The following is a 12,454-nucleotide window of genomic DNA, read 5'->3' as shown; positions in this document are numbered from 1 at the left end:
AGTGCCTCTCTCACTGTTGTAATTTGCTACATCAACAGTGACTCTCTCACTGTTGTAATTTGCTACATCAACAGTGCCTCTCTCACTGTTGTAATTTGCTATATCAACAGTGACTCTCTCACTGTTGTAATTTGCTATATCAACAGTGACTCTCTCACTGTTGTAATTTGCTACATCAACAGTGACTTTCTCACTGTTGTAATTTGCTACATCAACAGTGACTCTCTCACTGTTGTAATTTGCTACATCAACAGTGACTCTCTCACTGTTGTAATTTGCTACATCAACAGTGACTCTCTCACTGTTGTAATTTGCTACATCAACAGTGACTCTCTCACTGTTGTAATTTGCTACATCAACAGTGACTCTCTCACTGTTGTAATTTGCTACATCAACAGTGACTCTCTCACTGTTGTAATTTGCTACATCAACAGTGACTCTCTCACTGTTGTAATTTGCTACATCAACAGTGACTCTCTCACTGTTGTGATTTGCTACATCAACAGTGATTCTCTCACTGTTGTAATTTGCTACATCAACAGTGACTCTCTCACTGTTGTAATTTGCTACATCAACAGTGACTCTCTCACTGTTGTAATTTGCTACATCAACAGTGATTCTCTCACTGTTGTAATATGCTACATCAACAGTGACTCTCTCACTGTTGTAATTTGCTACATCAACAGTGACTCTCTCACTGTTGTAATTTGCTACATCAACAGTGACTCTCTCACTGTTGTAATATGCTACATCAACAGTGACTCTCTCACTGTTGTAATTTGCTATATCAACAGTGACTCTCTCACTGTTGTAATTTGCTATATCAACAGTGACTCTCTCACTGTTGTAATTTGCTACATCAGCAGTGACTCTCTCACTGTTGTAATTTGCTACATCAACAGTGACTCTCTCACTGTTGTAATTTGCTACATCAACAGTGACTCTCAGTGTTGTAATTTGCTACATCAACAGTGACTCTCTCACTGTTGTAATTTGCTACATCAACAGTGACTCTCTCACTGTTGTAATTTGCTACATCAACAGTGACTCTCTCACTGTTGCAATTTGCTACATCAACAGTGACTTTCTCACTGTTGTAATTTGCTACATCAACAGTGACTCTCTCACTGTTGTAATTTGCTACATCAACGGTGACTCTCTCACTGTTGTAATTTGCTACATCAACAGTGACTCTCTCACTGTTGTAATTTACCTTCCCTGAGCTCCTCCTCTCATTACTTTCTTGATCAATCACTCACATCACTATTAATCATACTGTTGAGAAATGGTTTTACCAGCTAAGCTTATGCAGTTTGTAAATTTAAATATAGGGAAAACTTAGCTTATAAAATACAGCAAATCGTGTACACAGCCGCCCCTGCAGACGAGGTCTTGAATTGTTGTCATGATCATCTCTCAACGGGCTGGAATAGATCATATTATGTAAGATTATAAATTACCCCTAGGGGGTGTTATGTCAGTATATTTCATTCACTGATGGCTGACAAACTTACTTGTGTGGACTCAAAAGTCCGCACCTTACTGCCGACTATAGGTTGATTACAAACTCCTTGCGACTCAAGAACTGCACAGTCCCCCGTACTACAAGAAATCCATAACCTACCTTGCTCTTGTAGCGTGAGCTATGGTGTTCTTCACACCTTCGACAGATATCGGTGACTTGATAGAAGCTGAAGTGTCCTTGGATGTCCACGTCTTCCATAGTCTAGGAATACGCACACTGGTACACTATGTTCCACAAGATTTGTCTTTATTTTTCACAATCTTATCACTAAAGAAGCTGATCACACATCTCTTAAGTGTTTATTGTGTTTTATGAGACACTTTGTTCACACTAATGCACAGATCGTTCTTTGTTGGTTTTCCTGGCGTCAGTGTCACTCTCAGTAGAGTCAAAAGTAATCTGAAGACGCCACAGCACCCCACGCCGTCACTGCCCCCACCACAAAGGAAAAGCTGATGTAGTACTTTTGCTTCCTTTGCCACTTCCTCGATGAGGTAAAGCAGAATGTTTAAATCTTGCTGTCTTAAGCATAGACAACAATGTCCACTATCTTTACTATGGTAATAAAGTGGGAGCAGGATTTTCCTTAATTGTCCTGCTAAGGTAAGAGATGTACTGTCTCTTATTAAAATACTCTCTGCAACACTGGACTGCAAGGAGCGGCGGTCGCTTGACCACGTCACATATTCATACTGCATCTGCGATCAATTACTCGCTGTAGCAGTAAACAAGATATTTGCCCCTTCTGAGAGGGCTGGGCCCCTCAGGGTTGAAAGGGGCTGAAGGGGGCTGATACCCCCCTCCTGGAGAAAATTTCTCCACACATACATAATTTACCTTCCCTGAGCTCCTCCTCTCATTACTCTCTTGATCAATCACTCACATCACTATTAATCATACATAATTTACCTTCCCTGAGCTCCTCCTCTCATTACTCTCTTGATCAATCACTCACATCACTATTAATCATACATAATTTACCTTCCCTGAGCTACTCCTCTCATTACTCTCTTGATCAATCACTCACATCACTATTAATCATACATAATTTATAAGTTCATATTTTGTAAATAAAATAATACCAATGTTCATTATAATAATAATAATAATAATAATAATAATAATAATAATAATAATAATAATAATCCCTAACATGGTGATAAGTGATTGTCATTTACTTACAGAGTCAAAATACAACAACAAGGTGTTTGAGCGGTGGTTTTGATAAGGACTTGCCTTGTATGGGCCAGTAGGCCTTCTGCAGTGTTCCTCCATTCTTATGTTCTTATAAGCAGCAAAACTGATGCTATCTTTTCCTCGACAGGAGAGAGAGATGTTTCTTAAGACTTTCCTGGAGAGATATGGCCTTCGTTCTCAGCAGTTATAAGACAACCCACGTCCACACAACCCACGTCCTTCTCAACCCACGTCCACACAACCCACGTCCTTCCCAACCCACGTCCACACAACCCACGTCCTCCACACCCCACGTCCACACAACCCACGTCCTCTACAACCTACGTCCACAGCAGTTATAAGACAGAAACGTCCTCCACAACCCACGTCCACAGCTGTTATAAGACAGAAACGTCCTCCACATCCCACGTCCACAGCAGTTATAAGACAGACAACGTCCTCCACAACCCACGTCCACACCATCCACGTCCACACAACCCACGTCCACACAACGCACGCCCACACAACCCACGGTCACACCACCCACGTCCACACAACGCACGCCCACACAACCCACGTCCACACCACCCACGTCCACACATCCCACGCACACACAACCCACGCACACACAACCCTCGCACACACAACCCACGGCTACACATCCCACGCCCAAATTAGCTCAAAGACATTTATGTTACCAAGCTGTGACCAATATCTAACTTATCACTCCTCTCTAAAATCTTTGAAAAATTAATTCATAGACAGATCTGTTCGTACCTCGTCTCACATAACATACTAAACCCTTGTCAGTTTGGATTCAGGAATAATAAAAGCACAAATGATGCTATCATACACATGCTAGAACTGATATATACCACTCTCGAAAAGAAAGAAGTCCCACTGGGAATTTTCATTGACTAACATAAAACTTTTGATACAGTCGACCATGAACTGCTGTACACTAAATTAACACACTATGGTATAAGAGGCCACTCCCTCAACTACCTAAAGTCGTACTTTAGTAAGAGAAGCCAATTTGTGCACACAAATGGTGCAAACTCTTTCACCCAACCAATCACAGTAGGAGTCCCATAAGGAAGCGTCCTTGGACCACTCCTCTTTCTCAGTGACCTACTGAATGCATCACAGCTACTCAAACCCATATTATTTGCAGATGACACTACATATGTCTTCTCCCACCCAAACCCAGTCATACTCGCCAACACTGTCAATGCTGAATTGCAGAAAATATCTACCTGGGTGATGATTAATAAACTTACCTTGAATATTAACAAAACCTACTTCATTCAGTTGGGAAACAAAGCTGCAAATGTTCCAATTAACATAACGCTAAATGGATCACCTGTCACAAGACTCACAGAGGGAAAATTCCTAGGAATCCACTTTGACAGTAGCCTCAAGTTCCAGACACATATACAACAAATCAAGAGAATCTATCCTATCAAAGATACGATACTATGCTCCACAATCAGCTCTCCTTGCATTGTATCATTCACTCATATACCCTTATCTCACATATGGAATTTGTGCATGGGGATCAACAACATTAAATCACTTAAGACCACTAATAGCCCAGCAAAAGGCTGCAGTCGGAATGGTAACAAATTCCCACTTCCGCCAGCATACTCCACCAATTTTCAAAAGTCTAAATCTGTTCACCATAAAGAACATCCATACTTATTCATGTGCCTACTACATACACAGAACAATACAAGCAAATATAAACCCTCCACTCAAACTTCTCCTCACCAACCTTAACAGGACACATGACCATAACATAAGACACAGATCTCTTTTTGATGTACCTTGTGTCCGTATCACACTGTGTAAAAACTCTTTGCTTATAAAGGGCCCCAAAATTTGGAATTTATTACCAGAAGATACTAAAGTAACCCGGTCTGAAAATCAATTTAAGACTCTTCTCAAAAGCCACTTACTCGCCCTAGACTAAATACTCAATATTTAACACTACCAATAAATCAACCAATTACCTAAATCTTAAAACTTCAAGACGAGATGACCAAGTTCATATATTGACAAATTACCACACAGAAGTATACATACCTACCACAAGCAGTATTGAGCTTCACCAAATTGTAGCAGTCTCATACTGTAAACTACTGTAAACTACTGTAAACTACTGTAAACTACTGTAAACTACTGTAAACTACTGTAAACTACTGTAAACTACTGTAAACTACTCTTGAATCATATTTCATAAAAACATTTTTGAGTAAATGAATATATCCTTTGGTCTGTATAAATTAGATTCACTTATAATTAATAGAACTACTGTACAACTATGTTAAATTTCTTTAGTGATAAATAGTCAATAAACCATTAAATTAAGTCAGAACATAATGCCTAGACATAATAGAGGCATAATAGAGGCATAATAGAGGCCTAATAGAGGCATAATAGAGGCATAATAGAGGCTCAATTTGCACTGCAACCCATCATTGCAAAAATATAATCTCAATGTACTACCTACAAACAAACAAATTTGAATTTTTAATTTGAAAATTAGAAAGCCGTAGGAGTCCTGGAGCAGCTGGGATGAAGATCCTCCAGTTTGATCCAAGGAAACCTTAACTTTCTTCATTAAAGATCCTCCATTAAATGGAACATTTCTGAAGTTATTTACCATAAAAATTCTTCTTATTGTAATTTACATAAATATAAAGGCAATATTAACTATTTGTTTCTTATCACAATATATTCAACTGACCTTAAGAGGATCATAACATCATAGTGTTTAATTATCACAGGTTCTAATTCTACTGTTATATAATGTTTATGTCAGTCTTTATCACAGTAATAATATCTGCATATGTTGTCTGTAAATAAATATATGTTAGATGTTAAACATCTGACTTGTAAAAAAAAAGAAAAAAAGAATTAATGTGACAAGGATGTAAAGATAGTGACAGGAACAACGTGATTGTGAGTTCAGTGAGGGATAAGCCAGGATAACTTCACTATCTTATACACAACATCAGTGTGGGATAAGCCAGAATAACTTCACTATCTTATATACGTCAGTGTGGGATAAGCCAGGATAACTTCACTATCTTATACACAACATCAGTGTGGGATAAGCCAGAATAACTTCACTATCTTATATACGTCAGTGTGGGATAAGCCAGGATAACTTCACTATCTTATACACAACATCAGTGTGGGATAAGCCAGAATAACTTCACTATCTTATATACGTCAGTGTGGGATAAGCCAGGATAACTTCACTATCTTATACACAACATCAGTGTGGGATAAGCCAGGATAACTTCACTATCTTATATACGTCAGTGTGGGATAAGCCAGGATAACTTCACTATCTTATACACAACATCAGTGTGGGATAAGCCAGGATAACTTCACTATCTTATATACGTCAGTGTGGGATAAGCCAGGATAACTTCACTATCTTATACACAACATCAGTGTGGGATAAGCCAGGATAACTTCACTATCTTATATACGTCAGTGTGGGATAAGCCAGGATAACTTCACTATCTTATATACATCAGTGTGGGATAAGCTAGGATAAGTTCACTATCATATACGCAACATTAGTATGGGATAAGCCAGGATAATTTCACTATCATATACACAACATCAGTGTTGGATAAGCCAGGATAACTTCACTATCATATACGCAACATTAGTATGGGATAAGCCAGGATAATTTCACTATCATATACACAACATCAGTGCGGGATAAGCCAGGATAATTTCACTATCTTATATACATCAGTGTGGGATAAGCTAGGATAAGTTCACTATCATATACACAACATCAGTGTGGGATAAGCCAAGATAACTTCACTATCATATACACATCATCAGTGTGGGATAATCCAGGATAATTTCACTATCATATACACAACATCAGTGTGGGATAAGGCAGAATAACTTCACTATCACATACACATCATCAGTGTGGGATAAGCCAGGATAACTTCACTATCATATACACAACATCAGTGTGGGATAAGCTAGGATATCTTCACTATCATATACCCAACATCAGTGTGGGATAAGCCAGGATAACTTCACTATCATATACACATCATCAGTGTGGGATAAGCCAGGATAACTTCACTATCATACACACAACATCAGTGTGGGATAAGCCAGGATAACTTCACTATCATATACACATCATCAGTGTGGGATAAGCCAGGATAACGTCACTATCATATACCCAACATCAGTGTGGGATAAGCCAGGATAACTTCACTATCATACACGCAACATCAGTGTGGGATAAGCCAGGATAACTTCACTATCATACACACAACATCAGAGTGGGATAAGCTAGGATATCTTCAATATCACATACACAACATCAGTGTGAGATAAGCCAGGATAACTTCACTATCATATGCACAACATCAGTGTGGGATAAGCCAGGATAACTTCACTACCATATACACAACATCAGTGTGGGATAAGCCAGAATAACTTCACTACCATATACACAACATCAGTGTGGGATACGCCAGAATAACTTCACTATCATATACACAACATCAGTGTGGGATAAGCCAGGATAACTTCACTATCATATACACAACATCAGTGTGGGATACGCCAGAATAACTTCAGTATCATATATACAACATCAGTGTGGGATAAGCCAGAATAACTTCACTACCATATACACAACATCAGTGTGGGATAAGCCAGAATAACTTCACTACCATATACACAACATCAGTGTGGGATAAGCCAGGATAACTTCACTACCATATACACATCAGTGTGGGATAAGCCAGGATAACTTCACTATCATATACACAACATCATTGTGGGATAAGCTAGGATAACTTCACTACCATATACACAGCATTAGTGTGGGATAATCATTTACAAAGTCACACTGTGACTTTGTAAATGGTCCAAGTTGGACAGTAACGTCGTCTTAAGCTTCTCTCTCTTATGTGCGGGTTATTTGTGTATACACAATGGACTTCAGTTTATTACTCTGCGACAGACTTCTATTGCCTATCTTTCTGATCACAGTATTGGCAAGGCGCTCCTATGCCATGTTGGTGGAGATATATACTTTCTTGCTCTCAAGAGAGGTACATGCATCATCACCGTCCAGAATGCCAGCCAAGCTCACGATCTTTCTCTCCTTACAACCATAGATACTATTTCTGTAATTATCAAAAAACATCATTCTCTCAATTCTTGTAGTGGTACTGTCATTCTACCAAATACCATTGTCTAACAGAATTTCCAGACATGTAGTGTTGACATTCTGGAACAGCTTGAGCTCCACGACCTCCCTATCTTCAAAGTAGACACTTATGTCCTCTCTGCCCGCAGGCGGAGATAATTCCCTTGCTATGTAGCTCGGTTACCTTTTGACTGCCGTGAGCTTCCATCCTTGGTTTATATTGCAGGACACTGTTGACAAGTTCGAAAGGAGATCCCTACACCGCAACAGTGTAGAAATTGCTGGCATTTTAGTCATCCAGCGAAATATTGCAGGTCTGTGACCGAATGCCCAGTCGGTGGTGCCGACGACCATGCCAATGCGTCTTGTAGTCTACCTCCCTCTTGTCTTAATTGTCATGAGGCTCACCCATCTTACTCTCGCCGTTGTCAAGTTTACTTAAACGAGCGAGAAATCCGTTGTCTCAAAGAAGCAGAAGGCATCCCACATGAAAAAAAAAAAAACATTCCACGGGCGAGGATAGAACCCGCGATCAGAGAGTCTCAAAACTCCAGACCGTCGCGTTAGTCACTGGTCCAGTGGCTAACGCGACGGTCTGGAGTTTTGAGACTCTCTGATCGCTGGTTCTATCCCCGCCCGTGGTATGGTTTGTTTGCAATCGTGTCATTACGATTTCGTGAGGCATCCCACATGCTATGGCAGTCTCTCATTTATGCATCCAAGGAAGACTTCCCCTCATTCTTCATTCTCGCGTTGCTGAACGTCCCCCTAACTTTGGGGTCCCAACTTCTGCAGCTTCCTTTGTGGTCTTCCCTTCCACAGTCACCCCTGTCTCTAATTCTTTTGCTGTCCTGGACTCAGAGGTCCCTACATTGACACCTCATTCTGTTCTCATCTCTTCCTCTTCTCACTCTCAAGTTTCTGTGTCTACAAGACCTCGTACAACACCTCCTCCCCATCGCCCCTCTACTTCACTGAAGTTCAAAAAATCCCAGTTGTTAAAAATCTGCTTTAATCCCTCCTCCCCTTCTTTAACCTGCACATTTTTCCTCTCCAGTTTCTGCACCTGGTTCTTCACCTCTTACTGGCTCTGTTACGAGTGTGGAGGTTCATTCTCCTCGTACAGTACCTTCCTCCCCCGTCCCCTCCCAAGTTTCTTCCTCTTCTGTCCCCTCCCAGGTTGCTTCCTCTCCTGTCCCCTCCCAAGCTTCTTCTCCAGTTCCCTCTACCCTTTCATCCTCCCCTACTTCGGCGTAGTCCATCGTCACCCGGATCTTCACTCGCCCTCCTCCTTCCCTCTCCAATATTGTCCCACATATTACGTCCTTGTCCTCTGAAACACTTGAAGCTGTCTCAGAATACATTGAGGAGACTAGATCATTGATGGACACCGATCCACCTCCTGTTCCTCCTCTTCACTCTTCTCAGTCTGCACAACTCCTTTCTTCATAACGTCCCAGTCCTTCACTGCTTGACCGTTTTCCGCTGCCTCATGTGGACTTTTCTAACCTTTCTAGTCTGTAGATACCTCTACCTTCAGATTTCTTATGTCTTTCTCTTTGCAGATCATGGCTTATTTACAGTGGAATATCCGCGGCCTCAGAGGCAACCCGGGGTGAGCTTCAGGTGTTGTTCTCCCAGTTTTCCTCTGTTTGTGTTTGTTTACAAGAACCCAAATTACACTCTGCTATCCATCGCATCTCGGGTTATGATTTATTATATGCATCGGACCATTTTCTCGATGGAACCTTTAATGAAAGTGCACTTCATATATGCACCGGTATTCCATGTCAACTTTTTGTTCAAACTTCGCTGCATTACACTGCAGCCCATTTTCACTTGAATAAGTTGTATACACTCTGTTCTTTGTATCTCTCTCCTTCTCTGGCATTGCCTATCCCAGATGTTGCATTCCTGGTTTCTTCCTTACTGCCACCACTTCCGTTACTTGGCGATTTTAATGCCCACCATTTCCACGGGGGTCTCACTGTGACTCCTGTGGCATTCAGTTGGAGGTCTTTCTCACTTCTCTCCCCCTCCATGTTTTAAATGCAGGTACTCCCACCCATCTTGATCCTCGTACTCATTCTCTCTCTCTTGCATCGATCTCTCAGTCTGCTCTTCCTCAGTTGTACTATATTATGAGGCCTAGTTGATTACAAATTGCTTGAACTTCATTAAGAATGGTACTCATCCTGTTACGCCCTGTTGTATGGATCATGATGTCATCAGCATAGCTTATAGTTTTATGTTTAGGTGAGGTAGGTAGAGCATTTAGGAGAGCATTAATCAGAATATTAAATAGCATGGGACTGAGAACTCCTCCCTGCGGAATACCTAGGGACATTTTTTAAGGCTCATTTCTAAAGCCTTGGTGGAGGACAGAGGATACTCTATTTGACAGGTATCCTATTATCCAGCAGAGTAAGCTATTATCCAGTAAGCTACCACCAATATTCATTTTGGCTAGTTCATGTAGTATAACGGTTCTGTTCGCAATATCAAATGCAGATTTTAGATCAAGAAATATGATAAAACTAGTAGAGGTGTGTGCAGTGAGAAAGGTGGAAATACAGTTCTGCACACTTTTACCTTTCATGAACCCATAGAGGTAGGGGGAAAGTTGATGTCTGATTCTGTAGTACAGTCTGTTAAGTATCATTCTTTCAAAAGTTTTACAAAGACAACTAGTTAAGGAGATCGGTCTAAATGTATCAGGCTGTTGGGGCTTAGGGATAGGCACAATGAGACTATTGGTCCAGGAAGTAGGAAGAACGCCCTCAATGTAATTGGTATTATACAGTACCAACAAAGGGTTATCAGGAACGTGCCTGATAATATCATAGGTTATACCATCCTCTCCAGGAGCAGTTGATCGACCTTTGGTTAATGCATTATCTAATTCATACTCGGTAAAGAGGCAATCACTCTCATCAATATTTTGGCTCATAAAATTAATCAGTTTCAACATTTCTTCAGAAGTACTCTCTAATTTTTTTCTAATATGAGATGGAAGGTTTTCATGCCTGGATGTTTTGGACCAGTCATTTATGAGGTCATTTGCTTTTTCAAGAGGAAAGGGATGAGCAACATTGCCAGTCTTTTTCCTGGCTATTTTATTTATACCTCTCCAAGCCAAACTTAAAGGGGTGGACCTATTTAATCCACTAAGAAACTGTTCCCATTCCTGTTGACTAAGTTCTTCCTTTCTGTTCCTTGCATTTGTCAGTGCAGCTTGGAACGTTCTGAGCAGGTCTGGGGTTCTACATTCACGGTAGCTTTACCAATCCTCCTAGCTGCTGCATGTGTTAGATTGCGCAGCTGTGGATCATTATAGTATTTACATTGGTTTTTATTGTCATTTATAGTGGAAGGTCTATGTCTTTTTTCCTGCCCACTTGATCTGTGAGGACACTCTCAATAGTGGCAACTATATCAGCATTAAACTTTTGTGTGCCAATGGGCTCGTAATTCTTATACCATTGATCCAAGTGGTTAATAAAGTTGTCTCTGTGTTCTAGTTTGAGAATAAGTTTCCTCCTTCTGTATTTAGCTCCTTGATTGCTGGAGATGTGATCAAGATTGACAGTTGTTAGTCTTGGGAAGTGATCAGATAGAAGATCATCAACTATGACAGAGTCATGCATCGTATATGATGTATTAAATCCAAGACACAGATCTAGTATGCCACCATATATGTGAGTAGGCTCAGTAGTGCCCACAATTCGAACATTATCATGATCATTTAGCAATTTCACTAGTTTAGTTCCATTGGTGTTTGTTATAGACCCACCAATATTCTTATGTCTGGCTTTAAAATCTCCAAGAATGATGGTAGGTTCACTATTGATGCGATCTGGTAAAGCATCAGGTCGAAGCTGGTTCGCTGGGGCATAGAGATTAAAAATGTTTATGGAAAAATCTCCTGCATATACTTTTTTTTAGTTTAATATGTTTATTATGCACCCCATACCCATCCTGTGGCCGGTAGTCACCCCATACCCATCCTGTGGGCGGTAGTCACCCCATACCCATCCTGTGGCCGGTAGTCACCCCATACCCATCCTGTGGGCGGTAGTCACCCCATACCCATCCTGTGGGCGGTAGTCAAAAGATTACAGAGGTACATAATTGGTCCAGGGACTGGACTCCAAAGTTTTGATAGCTGAGCAAGTTACAGAGGTAATGAATTCACAATTTATAAAGGTAATGAATTCACAATTTACAAAGGTAATGAACTCCAGGTAGATCTGGTCACAATCATGACAAGTTACAAAGGTATTTACAAATTACAGAGGTACGGTGGCCCGGTGGCCGGGTGGCCCGGTGGCCTGGTGGCTAAACATAAGAACATAAGAATGTAGGAACACTGCAGAAGGCCCACTGGCCCATACGAGGCAGGTCCTTATCAAAGCGATCTCTACCTAAAGCCACCAAAGAAATAACTCCCGTACCCAATGACACCAATCAAACCCAGCCCCTCCCACTCATATATTTGTCTAGTCTCTTCTTAAAGCTACACAAGGTCCTAGCCTCTATCACCC

The 12,454-nt window shown here is 40.8% G+C and overlaps 1 protein-coding gene across 1 annotated transcript in view; it reads left to right on the top strand.

Annotated features, from left to right (window-relative positions):
* LOC138854016 (calaxin-like) overlaps positions 1–4,300 on the top strand; it is a 129,677-nt gene extending 125,377 nt beyond the window's left edge. The window contains exon 6 of the mRNA XM_070094406.1: positions 2,850–4,300. Coding sequence (XP_069950507.1) covers positions 2,850–2,912 — 63 coding nt within the window. The 3' untranslated portion in view covers positions 2,913–4,300. The remainder of the gene's footprint in view (positions 1–2,849) is intronic.
* The last annotated feature ends 8,154 nt before the right edge of the window (positions 4,301–12,454 follow it).

This window comes from Cherax quadricarinatus, chromosome 46 (assembly GCF_038502225.1).
Source record: "Cherax quadricarinatus isolate ZL_2023a chromosome 46, ASM3850222v1, whole genome shotgun sequence".
Lineage (NCBI taxonomy): Eukaryota > Metazoa > Arthropoda > Malacostraca > Decapoda > Parastacidae > Cherax > Cherax quadricarinatus.
Note: the sequence above shows the minus strand (reverse complement) of the source record. Positions and strands in the feature narration are given on the sequence as shown.